The sequence below is a fragment of the Hypanus sabinus genome, chromosome 13, assembly GCF_030144855.1.
Source record: "Hypanus sabinus isolate sHypSab1 chromosome 13, sHypSab1.hap1, whole genome shotgun sequence".
Lineage (NCBI taxonomy): Eukaryota > Metazoa > Chordata > Chondrichthyes > Myliobatiformes > Dasyatidae > Hypanus > Hypanus sabinus.
This window is the reverse complement of record NC_082718.1, coordinates 16,074,974-16,099,952: the sequence shown is the minus strand read 5'-3', so window position 1 is coordinate 16,099,952 and position 24,979 is coordinate 16,074,974. Positions and strand designations below refer to the sequence as shown.

The 24,979-nt window shown below is 37.8% G+C and overlaps 1 protein-coding gene across 4 annotated transcripts in view; it reads right to left on the bottom strand.

Moving 5' to 3' along the window:
* Nucleotides 1-24,979, bottom strand: part of LOC132403659 (SRSF protein kinase 2-like) — a 227,168-nt gene that overhangs the window by 171,354 nt on the left and 30,835 nt on the right. For 2 of the 4 annotated variants that reach the window (XM_059987182.1, XM_059987180.1), the window contains one exon: nucleotides 2,921-2,984. In XM_059987182.1, coding sequence (XP_059843165.1) covers nucleotides 2,921-2,958 — 38 coding nt within the window. In that variant the 5' untranslated portion in view covers nucleotides 2,959-2,984. Of the gene's footprint in view, nucleotides 1-2,920; nucleotides 3,130-24,979 lie in introns of those variants that run through there. The other 2 variants (XM_059987181.1, XM_059987183.1) reach the window with 2 other exon arrangements.

Here is a 24,979-nt window from a genome sequence, read left to right as displayed (position 1 = left end):
TTCAGTGCAGATCACTGACAACATCTCTCATTGGTCATCAACACAGGCATACCTCGCTACCCTACTATCTCTACTCATTACTGTCTGGCTAAGCACAGCTTAAATGCCATTTATAAATTCACAGATGACACCACTGCCGTTGGTAAAATTTCAGATGGCAACAAGAATGTGTACAGGAGTGAGATAAATCAGCTGGTTGAGTGATATCAGAACAACAACCTTCCGCTCAACATAAACAAGACCAAGGACTCAATATTAGCGATTCTCTTTTTTTGGGAGTTTGAAGAGATTTGGTATGTCACCAAAGACTAGCAAATTTCAAAACATTTACAGTGGAGAGCATTCAGACTGGTTGCATCACAACCTGGTATGGAGGCTCCAATGCAGAGGATTGCAAGAAGCTACAGTAAGTTGCAGACTCATCCAGTTCCATCATGGGAATGACTTTTCCCACAATCAAGGATTTCTTCTTGAGAAGGTGCCTCAAGAAGAAAACATCCATCGTTAAGGACCTTCACAATACTACTGTCAGGGATGAAAAGCAGCTGGAAGAACAACATTCAATGATTTTAGAGCAGTGTTTTCCCCTCTGTTATCAGATTTTTGAGTGGTACATGAACCCATGAAAACTACCTTTTTTTTTTGCTCTTTATTTTGTACAATATATTAAGTTTATGCACTGTTGCCACAAAACAGCAAATTTCACATAATACCAGTATGAGACAGTGATAATAAATTGGATTATCTACACTACCGCTATCCATGAAGAATCAAGGTTTAATTGTCAGCATGAAAGGAATTTATGAGTGTACAGACACTGGGTCATTCAGCACACTGTAGCTGTTTGATGAAAATACATTCCATTCTAGACAATATTACACCAAGTAACTAATAAGCATCATATTCCTTTATCAAAGTACAAACATAATATTGTCATATAAACTTCTTGAACATAATCATGGCCAATAAAGGAATGACAACATTCTGATCTGCACAACCTTCCCATGTGAAGGGAACACTGAAGAGGGAAAGAAAAGAATCAGCCTACAAGTTTGACTCCTGACTGTCGGAAGCCACATACGAAATGAAGATTAGAAAGAGTAATTAAAAAGTATTCTGAAGGAAATTGCAAACAATATCGTCCAAGGATCCTGCTAACCCTGTCAAACATTTTTCACAGCTTAATTCAGTACCTTATAGAGAAGAGTATTGGAATTTGGAATTAAAATAGAGTCTGTTAGAAATATGCATTAAAATCAGACTAGCATAATTTTCCAAAGCATTATGATGGTACCTAAATACAAATACGGAAGTTCCCATTTATTTAGAGTTAATCACCCAAGTGGGGAGAAAAGTTACAACACGAGTTACTACAGAGAGAAATAATCTGAGTTTGTTATGTTTTTATTCCAAATGAAAGTTGCCAAATGCATCTAAATGGGTAATGTAGATGTAAACATATCAATGTAACATCAGGTTTTCTTATAAAGCATAGTCCTGCTGTAAAAGTCCTATTTAATTTCTGTATTGGTTTCCCTGGTACATTCTGTTTGTATCACCATTACTGCTATGAAACATTACAAACTTATTTTGAGCAATGGCAAGAGAGAAACACCATCTATAAAATGTTTACAATAAAGTAGAGAAATATTGTGAAATACTTTTGTCTTTTTGAAACTCTGAATCCAAAGAGGAAAATAGCATTAAAGAGTTCAATTAATTTAATACAGCAATTTTCAAAGCCACCAAGTAGCAAATCAAGAAATGCACTGCATATTCTAGCACTGATCAGCCAACTCAAGTCTCTCTTAAGTCATAAATAGCAAGTTAACTGGTAGTAAACCTCAATGAATTCCTTTTCTTTACTGGGTGATTGGTAAGTTTTACAAATCAGCCACTTCTATTACATTTAAATGTACATTACCCTGCTAATCACAAATACATAATTAAGCTTTTAAGTTAATAATAATTAATTCTCCATTACTAAACCTGTAATTCCATTTCAATACAACATTTTGCTGTAGTACTCTCCAAAAGCAACGAATGCGAAGTTTTGTCACAGCAGAGTAGTTGTCTGATACTCAGTCCATAGGTTTTCTTCCCTACAACCTCATAAAGCTGTACATTCAGAAATCTTGAGCATGGCTTCATCAAAAATATGCAATTAGTAACCATGGCTGACTGAAAAGCAAATGTACACCTTAACATTTTATTTTTCCTAATCTCTTAACAGAAGCTGTTAATTACTGATGCAAGATGGTAAATTCAACCATTTAAAAGCCCTTAACTGAGTAAATTACTTTGACGTTTTACAACCTCCATTTGTTAATTCTTTCAATTAATATTGATTTTTGTTTGGTAAAAAGAACAAGGTATGGCTTTATAAACGTTACAAATCAGTTATCTTCACATAGGTATGAAACATTACTGCATCAGATAAATATGTTCTCATAGAACAGAACCATTAAGCAGCAGCATGTCTGCCTCATTGACTAATTTGTGGGTTGGTGATTTCATGTCCAAGAAACAGACACTCCTTTTCAGAACTGGCTCAGGCTTAAAAGGCATTATAGTAAGTGGGATGTTCTGCATTCATGTTCTGTGCATGTCACAGCAGGAGGAACAAAAAACTTACATTAGTATAATAATATGCAGCACATTAATGTTTGCTATTTGATTTAAGTAATGCAGCTAGCTAGCATAATACACAAATGAATTAGCCTCAGATACCCTCAATAAAAGCAACAAACCTCCAGAATAAAAATAGATACTGAAAAATGTACGTTAACCAATGCAGTGAGGCTTTCTTAGCTGACGTTTCAACATCGGCAGCTCCTTTCTCCTTCCCTCCCGCCCTCCTTCAGATTTCCCACTGTCTGCCTTTATCATCAATTCTGGGTGCAATGGATGTTTGCTGTACCTTTCTGAAGAGGACGACTTCCCAGAGTTAACTGACATCAGCAGCTCAATCTTCTGCTTGGTTTCTGGAAAAATTAGAAAACGTTCAGAGCCAAGTACCTCTGGTTTCTTTGCAAAAACCTTATCTTCAAAATTTAGATATTCTGGCTAAACCAGACTGAGGCCACAGGTTTCAAATGCTTCTGCGTGTACTGTAATTCACTGCTTCTGAAAAATAGAGGGAGGGAGGGAGGGAGAGAAAGCTCCAGAGGAATCAAGCTTCACTAAAATGTGCACATGACCGTTTATGAAAACAGGAAGTACAGTACCACTTTTTGCAATGTAGGGGTAGCTTTCCAGGCTGTACCAACATACAATTTATGTCACACCAGACAGAGTAATAATGGATCAGCAGAGCTTTTTTTTAAAGCTGCATCAGATGGACAGTGTATTAAAATGTTTTCTCACCAAATAAACTATTTTATATCAGTTCTCTCCCAGTGATGCTGCAAATATTACACTGTGCCTTTGCTAGTAAATTTTAGCCAGCTATTCGTATTTACTTCTTAGTTACGTAATGCTGTTGCAAAGCAATTTGAATTGCCTAATTAAAAAGCCAAGACATAATAAATGTTCAAAATTTTACAAAAGCAAATTGAGATCAGAATACCTAAAATGCTCAATTATTTAAACTTGTGTTTCCTTGGTTAGTGTAATTGTACACCTGGGTACAATAATGTAGACCAAAGGTAATTCATGCATTGTTATATCAAAATTTAAAAAAACAGGAAATATTGTTAAACTGCAATAAAGAAAAATAATCCAAACAAACAGCAACTCATTCACTATATGATACCTTTCCAGTTCAAAACAGGTCAACATTTCATGTGAGATATCTTTATCAGAGATGAAATATAGCAGATTGACCACTGACAAAATAAGAAGGAAAGAACAAGTAAAAGATATTTGCTTTAAGTATTATATACTAGTATAAGCTGGCAACTAAAGTGTTTAACAGATGATGAAACCAAGTTGACAAGATTAGTTAGAAATCTAAAATATTTTATCTGCGGAGACTCAATAGCTCTCTTTACAGATATTGCTCTGTTTTTGAAATCTGCCTTTGTCTCAGACTTCTAACAGCATCAGCATTCACTTTTGAAAAGAGCAATTGCTATGATTGCTTCTGAGAAATAAAGTGAGAAAAATAATCAATGAAAAGAACAAAATGGTTGAAAATTAAGTCTATGGGGTTGGAGGGGATGCAAAATTACTGAAAAGTAGAGATAATTAAGAGAATGCATAGGAAGGGAAATTTCTGTAATCTAAAGAACAAAATCATTTTTAAAAACCTCAACTGAAAAAGTTGCAATGAGCAGAGGAAAAGCAATGGGCAATGTTTACATGGGGTAATTTAGTCTGTATATTGTCATTCAGGTTAATTGTTACTCATCAATAGAATGATGGAAATAAAGTATACTTTACAAGGGGACTAACATTGTAACTAACGATGATAAATAAAATTTGTAATAAACTGCAAAGAATTGAAGAGGAATGGAAAAAGTTTTATAAAAGTATTAAAAATTAAAAATTAGTGAAAATAAGATTCATTAGAGATGAAAGAAGAAACCTGGAGGCAGTATGATGGTGTGTAGACATACACACCATGCAGATTTTCCCCTGACAAATGTTAATCCTGATGCAGATACTGCCCTACATACCTATCCGCTGATTTTAGAAAGTTATGCTCAGTTGTCCCTGAAGTTTAGGCCACCTAATAATATGTTCATGATACTATGATATCTTCTCTATAAATTGTAGATGGCAATAAATAATCAGTTAACAAAGCACCACAATGAATTCTCTTCTAACATATCTCCAACATTGCCCAACTTTGTGAATCCCGATTTACTTGGTACATTTTTAACTGACTACAGAATCAACCATATTGACTTGCCCATAAAATCCCAAAGGCTTCTACAGCTAGCTTAAGAGGAAGAGAACAGCAAGGGAAAAATTGGTCCTCTTCAAGATCAGTGTGGTTGTCCATGCATGGAGCCAAAAGAGTTGGGGGAGATATTTGTTTTTTGCATCAAGAGATAGACGGATTTTACAGACTGAGGCAAAAGAGCGGTGATCTCATGAACCATATCCAGATTGTGGAAGGGGAGTGCTTGCTATCCTGGAGTGAATTAGGTTGGATAAATCCCTAGGGCTTGTCAAAATGTTCTCCTAGACCTTGTGGGAGCATTGAAGAAATTGCAAAGGCCCTGGCAGAGTTTTTTAAAACAGCTGTGGGGTGAGGTGTCGAAGGATTGCTAATGTCATTCCATTGTTCAAGAAAGGCTCTAAGAATAAGCTAGGGAATTGAAGGCTGGTAAACCTGTTGTCAGTCATGGGTAAAATATTGGAAGGTATTCTAATGAACAAGATATATTAAGTATTGCATAGATAGTGCCCATTTAGGAATAATCACCATGACTCTGTGCATTGCAGGTCACATCTAACCTATCTTATAGAGTTTTGAGGGCACTATCAAGAAGGTTGATGGAGGAAAGACATGTGGACATTGTCTACATGGACTTTAGATAAGCCTTTGACAAAGTTCCATATGACAGGCTGGTCCTGAAGGTTAGATCTCTTGGAATTCAGAATGAAGTAGTCAATTGGAATCAACACTGGCTTAGCAGGAGAAGCTAAAGAATGGTAGTAGACAATAGATGTTGAAGTTCTATAAGGCATTTAAGTATTGTGTGCTGTTCTGGTCATTCACTGACAGGAAAGTTATTAATAAGTTTGAAAGAGGGCAGAAAAAATATTCACAAGGATGTTGCGGGGACTTAAAGACTTGAGCAATAAGAAAAGGTTGAATAGGTTAGGAGTTTATTCTGGAGCGCAGGAGAATGAGCATAGATCTGCTAGAGGTATACAAAATTATGTGGGACACAAAAAGGGTGAATGCATACAGGCTTTTTCCTCCTGAGGTTGGGCGAGACAAGAACAAGAAGTCTTAGACTTAGGGTGAAAGGTGAAATCTTTAATGGTAATCTGAGGGAGATCTTCTTCACCAAGGGTGGTGCAAGTATGGAAAAAGATGCCAGCAGAAGTGATATATGTGTGTTCAAGTCAAACACCTAACAGAAGTTTGGGTAGATATAACTAGCAGAATACCAGGCTGGCACAAACCTGAAGGGCTTGTTTCTGTTTCGTAGTGCTCTAGGGCTCTACTTAGTCCTTTGTTGGTATTAACTTTGATCATCTCAGGATCTATTAGTTGGCACCCTATTTCTCATTTGTAAGCTGTTCCTGGGTTACACCACAGCCTCAATTTTTACATGTATGCTGATGAAAACCAGCCACTTCACCACAGTCTGACTCAACACTCTTCACTAATTTTAAACAACTGAGTGTTTAAGCCAATCCTGGTAATGGTAAATACCTGAAAAAATACTTAGTTGCTATGAAAATCATCAACCCTGCTGTTCTTCCTCAAAAGATGCTTGATCCACTAGCTACATATTACTGCATATTTTGAACATGTATCTTCTTTGGAATTAGCAATCACAAATTTAGATTTTGGCAAGATTTTTCTTGATCTGGGTTTTGAGATTAATTAACAAGATTGGGCTGCCCAGTTGTGAACAAGAATGATTTAAACTTAATTATTACCTTTCTTTTTTTTAACATGCAGAAATATCAGATGACTTTTCTACTATATTCAAGCTAAAGACCATCTAGCCTATACCATCCATGCTCATAAGGCAAGTAATACAGGCCTATAATACTGCAGTTCACAGCTCTTCAGGTTCACATCCATATGGTTCTGAATGTGCTCAAAGCATTATTGAAGAATATGCAACATATCCACTGACTCTGAGGAATCCTTGACCAATGATCTCTCAAGTACCTCAAGGTGCTGTCCAATTTATTCAATTCAATTCTTAAAATTATAAGGGAAGTAGGGTCATTGCTGACCAATACATCATGAATTTGAAATCTTCAAATATCTTCTGTAATCAACCAACAGCAATGCTGCTGCATTGAAGATAATGGTGAATTTCGCTGTTAAGCCCACCTTTCTCAAGTGTTGGCTATGAGATATAGGAAGTAGGGGCATGTTGTCACAGAGAAAACACAACTGAGGTTATATTCTGTGAGTAGCTGAATTCAAGAAAAATATACCACAGACCATCTGAATGATGGAGTTAAATACTTTAATAAGGTTGAGAAAAACCATGTATGGTGCCTTGTCATTTCCCCTGCATTTTTCTTGGAGGTTTTTTTTTGTGAAGATCAAGTTGACTGCTCCTCCAGATGGAAAAATATATTGCAAGTTGAGGATCAATTCTTCAACCACTGGAAGATGGTATCATCAGGGCACACTCTTCTGAGGACTCCGGCAAATATCAAAGATGCTCTGTAGTTACCACAATTGAATTGTCTCATTTCAAAGATGATTAGAAATATGGCATTTCTGAAGTATGAGGTTATTGATTCCTGTCAGCAGTTCTTCATTGACAAATATTAGGATCAAAGGACTTCTTAAAATTTGAAATAGTGCCCTCTCAATATTCCTGTTGGCATTCCTTTTGGCCAAGATATTACAGCAAATCTGGTCCAATCCCTAAACTGTCCAGCATCTTGGACTGAATGAGTAAATGCTCCCTGCAATTAAAATTTGGGAAGCTACTAACTTGGGGTCTACTGCAAACTGCTTGTTACCTATGGACTCCATTCCTATCCCAAGCAGTGGCCTAAAATTGAACCATTGTTTGAACTCTTTGCTGTCATTTTTTGATCTTAAGGTACATTTTGAGCCACCTGTCCACAACATTGCCAGAACTGTCTATTTTTACCTGCATAGCTACTCAGCTCTGCTTTACATGGGGGTTACTTCCTGTTGCCTTTGATACCTTCCAACTTCTTGGTCAGACACAAAATGCTGGAGGAACTCAGCAGGCCAGTTAGCATCTACGCAGAAGGGTAAATAGTCAATGTTTCAGACCAGAATTCTTCTTCAAGACCCGAGTCCTGAAGGATCTCAGCTTGAAACATTGACTTTTTATTCTTGCCTGCCGAGTTCCTCCAGCATTTTGTGTGCGCTCATTTTGTTGAGCTTCTTGGTTAGCCCCACTAAGCCAATCTTCATAAATCTGAAGACACTCCAATTTTTCATTATTTGCAAGTACATAGAGACCTGTTCACCCCTTACACCTGATTTTGTTGACCCACATATACTTCTGGTTAAATAACATATCTATTTTAAAATACATATCATTGTTTCTGTATCCCTTTTAATATCATCTTTCCTATATTGGGTAATCTTATCAGCTCTATAATCCTTTGACATAGCTGCTCTCCACCAATTCTTATGATTATATCATCCCTGAATTTAATTATTCCTCCATTGGTGACTCAGCCTCTTGCTTTCAGCTGTCAGGGTCTCCTGAGATTTCCTATCTCAGTTTCTACATCACTATACTTCCCCCCAATAAAGCTTCCAATCTAATATCCCCATATGTTGTTTGATCAAATGTTGATTGATAATGTTCCTGTGAGGTTTACGAAATTACTGTGTTTATGACTCTAAATAAATACATTGTTATTGTAAATATGTAGGAATTTAAACAATATCAAGCTTGAATTGGGTATTGCTTGAATAAGATTTCTTTCCTCCCTCTATTTGCAAATTATCTCAAGGTCTGTTTGCCTTTGGATTTAATGGTATTTTCTTACAAATAGATTGAAGATTTTATATTTCATTATATAATATACGTAGTCAGAATCTGAGGTTATCTTTATATTACTATGAAAAATTAGATTCTGTGCAATAAAGCTCTTGCAATTCATGGCTGTTATATGTTTTGATGAATGATGTATCTGTCTATTTTAAGAAAGAGGCTATTGTGTTATTATGCCATTCACTGACTGCTAATCAAAGGTCAATTGTACTGCTGAAGCCAGATGAATAAGATAATGCGACACATATCATTTAAAACATTATTCTTTTACTTCTAACACTGAAAGAAATATACAAAGATATTAATGAACCACAACTACTGCAAAAGGTTTTTTTTATTTTAAAAAGGAACTGGAAGATTAGACAGGAAGAAAACTGAAAGGGCCTTTAAATGTTCCGTTCTAGTGATTTTTTTTTAAATGGAGAGACAAGGTTCAGGGTGTAGTCCCAAGCAATAATACTAGGGCAATTTGAAGGGTCTGAGACAAAAGCTCTGCCTTGAGCCAGGAGAGATTACGTCATCTTTTGCAGATCTTGTTTATTTTTCATTTGGAGGCACTAGCAGCTTTATTAAAGGTTTTGAAGCATGTTCGTTTCTTTCATTTAAGGAATACTTTAGCAGTCTGGCAATGCAAAATGGTCATGGAAAAATAAAAATTCAATAGATTATTTATCAACTGACAAAAATAATAGTTGTAACATCATTTTGAGTGCGTAGAGGTCTCTCTGCATGCATACTTCTGAAATTTCTGTATGGCCCTTTGCTACTTACATGAGCTTACATACAATACTTTGATGACAACCAGTTCACCACCAGCTTTTTTGGACTTGTTTCTATAACTCACCATGAAATTCCCTAATTTCATCAGTCATTCTTATACAGACATCAACAGCAAGAGGATAACTTGGGAGAATGTAGGCCCAGTCAACAATAAAGGAGGGACCATGTGCTTTGAAGTGGAAGGCATGGGCGAGGCCCTAAATGAGTACTCTGTATCCATAGGTGGAGGTGATGGAGCATTGTGAGATCAATGTGCAGCATGATTATACCATAAAGCATTGTGGTGCTGTTATAACTCTTAAAAGAACATTAAAGTGTATAAATCCGCAGGGCCTCATGTGATACAATATAACCTAGATTATTAAGAGAGGCAAGAGATGAGGTTGCTGGGACCTTGACCAAGATCTTTAGCCACAGGTATGGTCTAGTAAGCAGCTAATGTTGTTCAAGAACAGAAATTGCAATAACCTTGGAAACAAAAACCAGTGAAACTACCAGCGGTGGGAGGCTGTTGGAGAGCAATAAACAGTAGGTCTGTGATTCACTGTGATGATGGCTGATCATACACAATCAGTACCCTGTTCCTTCCCTCTCCCCATATCCCTTGACCCCGCTATCTATAAGAGCTCTATTTAACTCAATCGCAGAGAAAGGATTTATGTGCATTTGGAAAACCATGGTCAAATTAAGAACGATTCCATTTTGGACAGCAGCAGTTCATGTCTTACTAATTTGACTGAGGTAACAAATGTGATTGATGAAGATAGAGCTGTGGACCTTGTACATGCATTTTTAAATATTTGACAAAGTCCATCCTGGTAAGTTCATCGAGAATATTAAAAGGTACCAGGATTCAGGATCCATTTGGAAATGTCTGGGAGCTTTGCTGTTGCTGATAGAAAGAAATGTTCTGGATGAAAATGTGAATGGATGGGTTAGTAGGTTCAGAGACAATACTAAGATTGACGTTGAGGATGGTTAGAAGATTGCTAAAGGATACACAGGATATAGTTCAGTTGGTGCTAAAATGTAGAATGGACAGTCACTTCTACAGGACAATTAACAGTATTGATGGACAGAGGAATCTTGCGGTCCAAGTCCATAGCTTCCTGAAACAAGCTGCGCTTCAATAATAGAGTCACTAGTTCAAGACAGGCACAACTCAAGGATTTATGCTTTGCCCATTGCTCTACTCTCTCTACCCTCATACTGCATAAGTAATCACAGTTCAAATGCCATTGATAAATTTGCCAATGACACTACTGTTGGTAGAACCTCAGCTGACTAAGAGAAGGCATACATGAGTGAACAGATTGGCTGGTTTAGTGGTGCTGCAACAATAACCTCGCTCTCAACATCAGCAAGACCAAAAGATATATTGTGGACTTTGGGAAGGGAAAATCAGGATGACGTACACCAGTACTCTTTGAGGGGTCAGCCATGGAAAAGGTAAGCAGCTTCATGTTTCTGGGCCTCAACATTTCAGTTGATCTATTCTGGACCCACACATTGATGTAACTACAAAGGTGAACTCGCAGTTCTATCTCATTAAGGAGACTTGGTACATCATGAAAGACACTTCCAAATTTCTACAGATGTACAGTGGAGAGTCTTTTTACTATTTGCACCACCGTCTGGTATGGATGCTTCAATGTGCAAGATCAAAAGAGGCTACAGAAGTTTATAGACTCAGCCAGTTCCATCGCAATCCTCCCCACCATCAAAGACATTTTCAAGAGACAGTGCCTCAAGGAGCCATCCATTATTAAGGACCCTCACTATCTGGGACAAAGCCTCTTCTCATTAGTGAGTATTGACTCCTCACCTTCAGGGAGGGGGACAAGAACCTGAAGATCCAATAACTTAGGAACAGATTCTTCCCCTAAGCTATTCTATTTCTGAATGGTCCATGGGCACCAAATTATTCTTCTTTTTCACTACTTTTGTAATTTCTTTCATATCCAGCACTGCTACCACAAAACAATAAATTTCACAACATATATCTGTGATCAAAAGTGAAAAATATTAAGTTATCCTTTTTTTTTTGCACAAGATATTCTGATGTGAATTTTGACTAACATATCAATGAAGTCCTAATCCAGTGCTACAACTGCATACATGTTGTTTAACTTAAGAGGACAACCAGTCTATCAGAGGAAAATGACAGTTTAAAAAACAAATTAATTTCAACTTATAGCAACATCCTCTGCTGCCCATCAAGTACTATTCTGCTTAACTTTGTGAGTAATTTCCTTCCACATTCATAAATTGAGAGGTCAGACAAACATCATTGCAACTCTTAACTTAACTCATCTTTCCAAAATTGAATGGCGTCAGATTTCTGTTGAGATTTAGGGATTTGTTAAAGTATCACAGAAAACTTGCTAAGGAGCAAATCATGACACAGCGATAAGACTTGAACTAGAATGAATTTTGCTAGCTAACAAAGCTAAAACGAACATCTGTTTTTCAGCATTATCCTTCATTAAGTCTCAACATTTTCTTCAACTATCATACCTGCAATGATATAATTTAAAAATTTTACATAGCTACATAGCTTAGCAGTAAACTTCTTTTTTTAAAGACCATTGGTTGAGTGGCAAAAAATTCAGGTAAATACATTCTAAAATCATTACGTTAGTTTTTGTTAGAAATTTGCTTGGCACTCAGTTCTTCCTCCGATGCAAAAGTTACTGTAAAATTCCAAAAGGAACTGATAGACTTTCAATCTCATTTACAAAATGTTAGAATGGTCATACAGTACAGAAAATCATTCAACCTAGAGTCTACACCTCCTTCTTCTTGGCCTCCATTGGTCAGGGTCAACCATGGATGTTGTATTCTAGCTGTCCTAAGTTGATATACAAGACAGTATATAAGCCAAGGCAATACTCCAGCTCTGACCTAACATGCATTTTTATATGGGTTTAATACAACTGTTCTTGACAACTATATTTCAGCCCCATGATCCCATATGTTGTATCAATAGGCCTTCCCATTTATGCACAAGTCTTGGCACTTCTGTTCCTGTACACCTTTAGAACTGCCTCAGTCAACACTGTCCTCCTTTAGTTTTTCTCCCCAAGTACATCATACCACACTTTTGTGTGTTAAATTCCATCTATCATTTGTCACCCATTAAGCCAGCTAGTTTTGTTGCAAGCCTCAACTATCCATCTCACTATTTACGACATCTCCAAACATTTGCAAACTTGGAAAATTAAATTTCAAGTTGACACAATTTAAGCCAATCATTTTTGTGGTCACATGACCTACAAGAAGATTAGATGAATGCTTGAACTCACAATCCATCGCATTATGATCTTGCACCTTATTGTCTACCTATCCTGTACATTCTCCGCAGCTTGTGCACCTTGTGCATTTTGTTATCGTTTTACTTTGTACTATCTCACTGCACAGTGCAATGAATTGATCTGAATGAACAGCATGCAAGGGAACTTTTTCTCCATACGTCAGTATAAGCATTAATAATAAACTAATTTGACTAATTATGCTGTCAACTTCCAAATGCATCATTCAAGAGGTTAAGTGAGAAAATTGTTGAAGAAATTTATCAGCTTTTAAGCCTGTCTTAATGCAAGATCATTAAGTTCACAAATAACAAGCATCACAACATTAAAAAGATATAATTTTGATTATTTCAAGCCCAAGTTTTCGAACCGGCAGCAGACCCTCACTGGTGGAACTATTGTATATACGATCGCTTGTCCTGATGAAGAACAAAAAACAAACTGATGTTTGGCTGATTTAAACACCAAGCCAGATTAGAAAGATCAAGGCATCAAGGCCAACGGCGAAGGATAACTTGATGTTCAGCTCATTACTCCGAGTGGTTTGCTTATCACAGCTTTGAACTGGCTCAGTAGCTGTGGACTCACTTTTGGCAACTGTGGTTCATGTCCTGTTATTTGCTTGCTTTTTGTTTGCATGATTTTTCTTTTTTTCATACATTTGGTGTTTAACAGTCTTTGTTGTGTGGGGTTTCCTTAATAGGTTTTATTGAGTTTCTTTGTTTTGCAGTGAAACTTTACAGAACGTTACATCTGGAACTCCAGCATCTTAAGAATCTCGTGTTTATATATAAATTTTATTCACCGTTCAATATAGGATCAATGTCAGATGACAAAGATACAGAAAAATAATAAGAAATACTGTACTAAAGCCAAAAAAGTTTGGGAACCTGACCTGAAATGTTACTGAATACTTATAGATGTAATAGAATTATAGTCAAATTACTCCAAAATAGTCATTGACGTGGGAATCAGAGATTAGAATCAGGATCAGGTTTGTTATTGTTATCATGTGATACATTTATCTACAAGATCTTTTCCCAGGATTGAAATGGCTAAAACAAGGGGGCATATTTTTAAAGGTACTTGGAGATAGGTACTGAGGGGATGTCAGGGGTAAATTTTCTCACATAGAGAGTGGTAGGTGCATGGAATGTATATATAAAATAGTTAAGTTAAAAACAGTAGTGCTAAAACAAAAGTAATAAAAAAGTGAGCTAGTGTTCATTGGTTCAATGTCCATTTAGAAATCAGATGGCAGAGGGGAAGAAGCTGTTCCTAAATTATTGTGTGCGTGCCTTCAGGTTTCTGTACCTCCTTCCTGATGGTAACAATGGAAGAGGGTACGTCCTGGGTGATGGGAGTCCTTAATAATGGATGCTGCCTTTCTGAGGCACCACTGCTTGAAGATGTCTTGGATACGACGGAAGCTAGTACCCATGATGAAGCTGACTAATTTTACAACTTTCTGTAGCTTCCTTCAATTCTGTGCAGTAGGCCCCATCCCAGACGGCGATGCAGCCTGTTATAATGCTCTACACAGTGCATCTGTACAAGTTTGTGTTTTAGGTGACAAACCAAATCTCCTCAAACTCCAAATGAAATATAGGTGCTGTTTTATCTTCTTTATAACTGCGTTGATATGTTGGGACCAGGTTAGATCCTCAGAGATATTGACATCCAGGAGCTTGAAATTGTTCACTCTCTCCATTTCTGAGCCCTCTATAAGGATTGGTTCGTGTTAACTCATCTTAGTCATTCTGAAGTCCACAACCAGCTCTTTGGTCTTACTAATGTTGAGTGCAAGATTATTGTGCAACACCACTCAACTAGCTGGCAAATCTTACTCCTGTACACCCTCTCATTTCCACCTGAGATTATGCCCCAACAATCATCAGCAAATTTATAGATGACATTTGAGCTATACCTAGCCACACAGTCATGGATGTAGAGTTCAGCAGTAGGTTAAGCTCAAATCTCTGAGGTGCACCAGTGTTGATTAGACCAATTCAGCCCATGATACATTTATCTACATGTCTTTTACAAACTTACTTATCGCCCTTAACACCTGCTGGCATTTAAGGCAGCAATGAAGTTTCTCCATCCCTGTCTGTCCTTGGCTACCTTCTCTATTGTGTCCTAGGTGTGATTCAGAGTCCTCATTTCTGCCTCTATGGTCCTGCACCAAGTTGTCTTTGGTCTCCCGCATTTCATCCACCCTTCAGGGATCCAGTGAAGTGCAGTCTTGATGATGGATTTTGCTTCTCTTCTCATCATGTGCCCAATCCACCTCCAACCCTTCCTTGTGATGACTGTGGCCAAGCCTTCTTGATGACACTGAAGGAGTAGGGCACGGTTGGACATCTTTCTTGGCCGGAAGATACAATGGATCTTCCAGAGGCTCATGGTGTGAAATGACAACAGCATGGCAGGGACATTCAGCATTCTGACCGATACAAGAGTGTGGACAGAACATAGCTCTGGTATAGCTTCAGCTTGGTGTCAATGATGTACTTGGTTGCTCCTTGATCTAAACACATTTCTAGCTTTTCTGAGTCTGCACTTCACATCTCCTTTGGTCCCATCATCCCGCTGAATGATGCTGCCCAGGTAAGTGAACCAGCTGGTGCAGAGTAAGTCAATGCCATATGTCTTGATGGGAAAAAGAGACTCTACATTGAGGGTCATGGTCTCAGTCTTTCTCTGGCCGACTCTGTCCAACCTGCACACCAAAGGTACACAGGCACTGAGTTTTCTCTTGCACATGTTGGAGTGAATGTGATAATAATGCGAGGTCATCTGCAAAGTCAAGGTCCTCTAAAGTAGAGAACAGAATCACTTAATGCCCTTCTGCTGATCTTTCATTGTTTGCCTCAAAAGCTAATCATTCGCCAGGTTAAACAATATCGCTGACATTGCACAGTCTTGTGACATATTTCTCCACTTCAAAGGTCACGTTATGGTCCCCAGTTGTACAAGTGAAGTTAGCAAAGCAACTTTGGATGTGCTGGACAATTTTGGAAGCAATCTCGTATGATCTGAGAGTTCACAAGAGGCTTTTTCCCTGTGGATGTTATCAAAAGCTTTTTCAAACACCACAAATTTTACATACAGTTGTCTCTGCCACTCTGTGCACTGCTACATAACGTTACAGTGTGAAGATCTGATCGACACAGCCCGTTCTTCCTGAAGCCAGCTTGTTCCTTCATCAAGCACACATCGACAGCATCTGTAATCTGTTGAACAATGATTTTGGCAAGGATCTTACTGGGCACTGACCAAAATGTGATGCCATGCCAGTAGCTGCAATCACTTAGTACTCCTTTCTTAGGGATCCTAACAATGTCTTCCTTTGTCCAGTCCTTGGGTACTTGCCCCCATTCCCAGATTATAGTAAACAGTATTTGCAGGATAGCTGCTGCAACTTTTGGTTCAATTTTGAACAGCTCACCATTCAAATTGTCATGTCCTGGAGCTTTGCTCTTCTTTAGTGACTTAATTGCAGCAACAATCTCTTCTTTCTTGGGTGGATATCTATTGATATCAATGTACTCTGCTGCTTCTTCCGTGTCAGCTTCTTACCCTTTCACAAAGTTGTTTTCTAATTCATTTAAAGGTTATGAATAACAACATTTTCTAAAAATATGATTTATGCTGGAAGCCAACTTTCGACTCCAGGTCAAAACAAAATGAAGCCATAAACATAACTTCATGGCTTGCTTTCCATTTCTAGTTCCATGGCATATTCATAAACATGGTCTGTGCTTTATGAGTGGCAATATCTTCCAGTCAAAAAGGCAATTAGCTGTGGTCTCAATCGACATCATGGCTCCAAATTAGTTTTTTTATTGGTTCACAGGGATGGCTTTGGGGACCAAAGGGAGTTGAGGATCAAGTTAGGGTTTAGGGAGAGCGATATGGTGGAATTGGAGGAAAAGCTGGAGTCTTTGAGGCTCTGCGTCACACTCTGCTTTTCATATTTAAAGTCTAGTGACTTAGACTTGTACTGTCAGGCTGGCAAGCGCTGTGATGAAGACCAGCAAGGACAAGGTGGCTCCCCCTCTGCCAGGTCATGAGTTCTCCCAGGTCAGCAAATTCTGGGATCATAGATCTGTGCAGGCAGGGGCACAAGGGCCAGTGACTCCTTAGGTCAACAAGGCAGTGAGTACAGGGTTCAAGGACTGGAGTTCAGAGTCCAGTCAACAGCAAGTTTGAGGCTTGGATTCCTGGGATCACAGACTAAAGATGGAAGACCAAATTCAGCAAGTCCAGAGTAAGGGCTCGATGGCCAAAGCTCTGGGTCTGCAAGTCCACTGGGGACAGTCAAAGTCCAATGCAGGCTGGAAGCTTGAAGTCCTTGGATTGGAGGATTACCTACATGTGAGTGGGTGGGTGGGTGGGTAGGGGGAACGAAAGGGGCTTGATTTGCTTTTGGTGTTGCTCGTGTTGTTTTGTTAAACATTGTGAGCATGCCGTGTTGGCACTGCAATGTGTGACAACACCTGAGGGTTGCCCCAGCACACCCTTAAGTTGCATTGGTTGTTAATGCAAATTGCACATCTCACTACACATTTCAATGTAAATGAGATAAATGAAACTGAATCTGATTCATCAGTCAGACAAAACTTACTTACCAGCCAACTCTCCACAGCAGACTATTATTGCCAATAAATGGTGATATATCTTTCTGATTACTAGGTTAAAATAACCAGGGCCCAAACCAATACGACTTAAACATTTTGTACTTCACAGATTGCAAAATGAGAAGTTGTTTTGGTAAGCATGCTAGCAGTAATGAGAGTTTTAATTTTAAGAAATCAAAAGGAGGGAAATGCATAGAACTAAAGTTTGGGGAAGTGGAAGGAGAGAGAAAGATAGAGGAAACCAAAATGCTGGGCATAGGGCATGAAGAATTACGTGAGATGGTACGGAAACTACAAAACACAGGAGGCCCAAGATATCCTTACACTGCCACCTTGTGTTTCATGTCTTTTTGGAACTTCAGCTCCAAAACCAGTGAGACACTATAAAACTAAATGCTGAACAATGCTAACAGTTAAAACAAATATCCATTGATGATCTGAGCATTTCCTAATACATTTTAAAAGGAATTATTAAAATTCATATAACATTTTTAATAAGTGTGATTGTTTCCAGATCAATCCTAGTTTTATTTTAGCAATAAAATCTATATTATTTGATGCTAAATATAAATATACCGTGAAATTAGCTTTATTCCTTTTCAAGCAGCTGGAGAGAAACAAGTTTTCTTCTTTTCTAGGAAGCATTTCTGACAAAGTTATTCAAATGTTTCAGCCATTTATGATCTTGTGTCAATCGAAGTTGCTATTACTTGGGGATCTTGCACAAATCCAAATGAATGCTGCTTTGTTTTCTGAAATATTACACAAATTTACCAGGTGATGACTACGTGTCATGGATGCTTCAACTATGTATTTTATTTTGCATCATCAATTACTCACAGTTAAGTATCATTTTATGACAATTGTGAGATTAAATGATGCAATGTTATGTAATACATTTTTTGTTGTTGGAAATAAACAACATATTGGGTAGAAGAAGAAATATTAAAAAATTAAACCAAATATATAAATTAAATTTCTACAGCATTAGATGCTTTTCATATTGATTTTAATCTTCACATTCTATTCCTTTTTGCATATCCAGCTTGTCAATCCTTTGGATCATCTATTTTCTGCACAGACATGGTTTGTACTGGTCTTTTTGGCATAATTGTCTTGTATTAGTGAACAAACTCCATTCTTTATCAGAATGAGATTTAATATCACCAGCTGCCATACATTACAAAGTAATAAAAACCATTAATTACATAAACTATATAAAAATTTAAATAGTGCAAAAAAGAGAAGTATGAAAAATACTGAGGTGGTGTTCATGGGCTCATTGTCCATTCAGAAATCTGTTGGTGGAGGGGAAGAAGATGCCTCCGAAAAGTCTCTAGCATCTTGTATTCTCTCCTTGATGGTAGCAATGAGGTGGGTATGCCCTGAGTAATGGGCGTCCTTAATGATGCATGCCACCTTTTTGAGGCATCACCTTTTGAAGGTGCCCTGGATGCTATGGAGGTCAGTGCCCAAAATGGAACTAGCTGAGTTGACAAATTTCTGCAGCTTTTTCCAATGAAACAATATCCAGCACCTGCAACTGCACATTTTCAAACTCCAATCTTTTGATGGTAAGTACTTGCAAATCATAAGGAATGAGAGGAAGTTTAGTGAAATAGTCAATTGTTAATGAACAGTGTAGTTAGCATCTTAGAACAAGATTAAGAGACCATGGCTCTCTAATAACATTGGATTTTGGAGGTTGAAACTGCACTGTACACTGATAGCTTTAATGGTTAAAACTGCATGACTTGAGCCAAATGTACTACAGCTGTCTATAAAATGCCATAACTTTATATTGTAAAGAGTATGGGTACTCTGGAAGAATGCTTGAACAGGAATCCACCACTTTAGAAGAGGTAGTAAATTTTATTTAGAAACAAATGGATGTAGTCATGATTAAATTAGAAGCATAGGACATTTGCCGGTGTTTACTGGGCTCTTAAAGATTATATCATAAAAATGCAACTAGAAGAAATGGGCAATTGGAAGAAATAGAGAAAGTCTGGTTACAAAACTGGCAGGAGGTACGTTCCTCAGCTGATGTGCAGTATCAGTCATGCCAGATACAATGTTTTACGAAAGAGTCAAGTCAAAAATGTGGTCCTTAAGAATTGTATTAGGTATAGAAGCTATCAAGCTATTCTAACAAAAGATGAATTATATATGCATCTTACACTTTCAGAGATAAAAAGATAGGCTGGGCAACCAATAGGCTGGAGTAACTTTAATAAAAAGAATTTCAATATAATAGTAATATCACAAACCTTGAAGGACCTGTAAAAATAGGGATCTTCCAAAGATTTCCACAGGCCTCAGGTTCATCTGTTTCCACTTCTTCCCCCCCCCCCCCCCCCCCACACCAACTCCATCTTCCCATCTTGCTTTTACAGAGCCAAGAATAACCTGTTCTTTGGGGGAGGGGAGGTTGATGTTAGGCAGGAGAATAATGTGGTTTTCACAATAAGGTCAACAGTGCAAGTTGGGATTCAGTGGTACAAACCCCTTACTTGGGAGAGAATGTTAACGTTATAATCGCTTATTCTGCCAATGGATTTATAGGAAAGGAAGAACAGGAAGGTGGTTCTGGTGATCCAAATGCACAACCAAGGTATTTAACTATGTGTTAGCAGATTATAGTTTTACAGCAATCCAAGTATCAGAAATGTATCTGAAGGGATCACTGCTATGCAGCACACCATGAGGTACTGATATTTGAACACCCATTTTCTCAGATGATCAAATAATATACCAATATACTGAAGATAATTGTAAACGCCATTATCAATACCTGCCTTTGCTGAAAGGTGGCTCCCCTTTTCTCGGGGCTCATTATACATTGTTATTGTCGGAGAGAATAAGCTAACCTGCCAAATCAGATGAGATTTACAAAGTTTTCTAAGTATCTGAAAAAGTGTGGACGCTAATGTCAATGGAAGTAGAATCAGGAAGTCCAAATAAATAAAAGGAGCTCTATCATAATAATGTATTGTCATATCCATGCAAGTTCCCCCTGCATTTATATTTTATTTATAAAACACTTATAATGGAAGAGTCCCCAACAACTTCACAGGAATTATACCAAATAAAAGAACTACAAAAAATAGAAAAGTGACTAAAATTTGTCAGAAGGCCAAATTTTAAGAGATTTTGAAAAGGGAAGCATATTAGCATGGATTGGAAAGGCATTCAATGAATTTAAGGAATTATTATGAAGATCACTAGCTTTGAATAACTCAGAATCTAGGACTATGTATATAAAATATTGAAGAAACCAGGTGACAAACAATCAGTTAAATTTATTTTTCCTCTGATATTTACAGATCAATGAAATCAGAGGAAAATCCTTCTCTTATAGGCAATTTTTGAAATCCACCTAAAATTTAGAGCTGCACGTCTAAACAAGGTGACAACAAAAGGCATAGTTGCCTTCATCAGTTAGAGCACTCAGCATACAGTCAGGATGTTGCACTGGTATGAAACTTTGGTGAGGCTGCATTGGGACTATTGTGTGCAGTTCTGGTTGCTCATTATAAAGGATGTTAAGGCTCCAGAGAGAATGCAGAAGAGGCTTACCAGAATACTGCTTGGATTAGGAAGTATGAACTACAAGGAGTGGTTGGACATGTCTGGATTGCTTTCTCTGGAGCACTGGAGGCTAACAGATTACCTGATAGGAATTTAGAACTTTTCGAGAGGCATAAACAGGGTAGACAGCCTTTTTCCTCACGGTAGAAATGTCATTCTTTAAGGTGAGACAAAGGAAGTTTAGAGATACAAGGGGGAATTTTTTTTTAATTAAAGTGGTAGGTACCTTTTAAAAGAGGCATTTAGACAGGCAATGAAGACCCAGGGAACAGAGGGATAAGGATTGCATGAAGGCAATTAGGATAGTTTATTTGGAATCAATATCAGCACAGACATATAGAGTGCACAGCTTGCTCCTGATTATACTATGTTCTCTCGCTCATTTGATAGGTCTTGGTGAGAGTGAAGGTCGATGAGTGCACGATAATCAATTTATTCACAATTCATCAGATTAAGAAGCAACTCATACCTACAAATGACATAAATCCAGACTCAGGACAATTTGTGGCAAGTAACATTCATAAGAGGCATGAACCAGACAATGACCCTTCCCAAAACAAAAAAATATAAGAATCTCTCATCATAATTTATCAGTTGAGGAATCAAGTACCTGGAAGTCATGCTGCAGTCGTATAAAACTTTGGTTAGGCCACATTGAAAATATCATGAGCAGATTTACTCACCCTATTAGTTTTGGTACTCAAACTGCAGTACAATGATGACACGGAGTTAGGCTATCCTGGCAGTAGAGAAGGCCAAAGATGAACACGCCAGTGTGAGAATGGGAAATTGAGCTGAATTAGTATGCAACTGGGAGCTAAGATGACCACTGTGGATTGAGCACAGAGTGACTGTTTTACAGAATCCATTAGGGTGGATCACTGCTTGTCATAAATACAATCAAATACACAATGATCAATAACTCAAATAAACCCAACCACTCTGTTCCTACTTCTCCCTAAACCCTATTAACATCACTCAACTTGTAACTACCTCAACTACCTCATTTTGAACATATCCAGGAAGCTTGTGCGTCAGATTCAAAGTACGAACACAGCTTAGATCAATGGAAAAAAAGGTTATCAGAAATGATAAAGCAGAGAGATAGGAGGATGAATGTGGGAAAATGTCCCAACTACAATGAACTGTGAACTCAATTCTACAATCAAAACTCTGAAAGTCATGATCAGGCCAAGGTAACTTGATAATCTATGAATCTGCCCTGTTCCACTTGTAATAAAAGAACTTTCTCAAGCAATACACTATTATGACCTGAAATGTACTGCCTCATATGGTCAAAAAAGACAATCAACAGTAGTTCTCAAATGAAGATATACTTGAAAAAGTAAAAAAAATATTAAGACCTCCAAAACCAGAATGTGGATGGAGTAACTATACGGTTAGCTATTTCAAAAAGCCAGTACAATTCTGTGCTCTGATGCAGCAGGTTGCCAAAAGGTTAACTAAGAAGGTGAACACAAATTAAACTTCTGGTAGGTCATGGAAGGAATTGAAATTTGACAGATAGAGGAGGTAAGTTTGTTATGAGTAGTATTCACAGAAGGGAAAATTACCATTGATGCAACATTTACATTTCCATCATGCACATATACATGCCAAAATAGATCATACATATTTAATAAACAGATAAGATAAAAAATTAGATGCAATAAATAGGAGCCAAAAATTAGATTTTAAGCTAAAATGTAGTTTTAACTCATGTTTCACACAAGATTTCATCTTGGTAATGAAGCCTGAAAAGCAAAAATAAAAGATGCTGGAATTCTGGAATGTAGATGATCACCAATTTGATTAACGGTTTTTCATGACACATGCAATTATCTTTAAAGAACTTAGTTTCAATTGCTACTTAAAGGAATACTTGTCACTTGACATTAATTACTTTCATTGCAGTGATGGATTCCTCAAATACATTGGGGAAGCTTTGCCATGAATCAACCAAGTTTTCAATGGACCACACAAGTACTATACTGCTCCATTAAATAAGCCTGTTTAGTAATGCCAGACAAATTCAAAGTATGGTGATCAGCAATGATGATCAAAATTGTTGCAAGATTTCAACCTTCCACATTTAAGAGCCATTTTTCATCCTTTGGTCAAAATAATTAATATGTGATCCACCTCATTACAGAACTTTAAAGGCATACCATCCAAGCACATAAGTACACCCAAAACAATATCAGCAGAGAAAGTCATGGTGAATTTAGACAAACATGGAAAAATACTTCATACATCACCAACTAAATTATTTTAGTCAGTCTTGAAAAGTTAGAGCTGATGTTTTCCAACTTCAGAGGAATAAACAGACAATGTGACATGTAATTCTTGGGCTAAGAACTTGTGGTTAAATTTAGTAATCACAACAGGTGTCTTTCATTGGGCCTTTCTCACACGGGTTTTGCATCAAATCTGTTTTTGAACAAACAGAAGTATTAATCCTATTAACTCGGACACTTATATCCAGAGTAGGGTTACTTTACTGAAGGAAACCAATCCCTATGCATCACAAATATACCTAAAGCCATCTCTCAATGCAGAATTATGTTGTACAGTACATGGATACATTACTGAAGGAAACCAATCCCTATGCATCACAAATATACCTAAAGCCATCTCTCAATGCAGAATTATGTTGTACAGTACATGGATACATTATGGTTAAAACAAGAGGATTTTAGAGTCTCTACTATTCAAGAATTTCAAAACTGTTAGAATGATATAGGTGTGCATTCCTTAGAGCAATTTGCTACTGCTCCTATTTAGATCAGTGCTTCACAATTACTTAAATAATGCATTATTATAAATCACAACTACAAGTGTTTAATGCACTATAATAAATAAGGGTGGGCCAACCTAAATTTGGAAAACTCAATATTCATCCATTGGGTTTTGGACTAGTCAAGTGAAATATAAAGGTGTTGTCCCTCCTTTTTCTGTTGGGCCTTATCCTGGCAGTAGAGAATGTTACGTATCCCGTAACTAGATAACTTACCAGCAAAGATAGAGAGGTCCGTTGAAGTCTGATGGCACTATTTTCAAACGTTTTTATTTATAAAGGGGGCACAAAAGTAAGGTTACTACAAACATTCAGATAAAATACGTCATCAATACTCAATCTAAAGCACGGGTATAGTAACAATCATCATTAAGAAATAAGCTCTACTGTTGTCTAGGGGATAATATATTGTCCGTTGGAAAAATAAAAGTCACTCAGAAGTCTGCAGGCTTCAGCCTTTTTGGGAATTGCTGGGTTTCACGTGTTTTAGAGAGATTGGTGAGAAAAGGAAAACTTGCCCAGGTCTTTATGAAGCAACTCCGTTGAATCAGGGGAGCGTTGGTTCCCCATTGTTAGTTCGAAGTCCTTTTCAGTGTTATCAGCAACCCGCTCCCCAGGCCAAGGAGAAACAGAACGCACGTGGCTTTGAATGGCTTCCCGCTAGCACGGGAGTGCTGAGCGATGGTGTGTCCTTCTGGTGCATCGCTGGGGTACCACCTCCTGCAGTCCCCTTTTATCTTGACTTGCAGAGTTGTAGATGTCCATCAAAGTAGGGTGATGCAATCCCCACCCCCACATTGCCTGAGGGTGTCCACGTCCCTGGTAGCTGGCACATAGCAGGGAGGTGCAATTCACACAGGTGTCTCTAAGAACAATGGTCAAAACCGTTGCATTGTCTCTCATTTCCTGGGTCCAAGACCCGAATTAATAGTGATCTTGCGATTCTCCGAAAGGAGAGGGCTGCTCCCGCCCCTTCGGCCCCTCAGAGCTGTGGTACATTCATAACAAGAAGGCCAAAGAAGAATGCGCCAGTGTGAGATCCTGGCAGTAGAGAAGGCCAAAGATGAACACGCCAGTGTGAGAATGGGAAATTGAGCTGAATTAGTCTGCAACTGGGAGCTAAGATGACCGCTGTGGATTGAGCACAGAGTGACTGTTTTACAGAATCCATTAGGGCGGATCACTGCTTGTCATAAATACAAACAAATACACAATGAT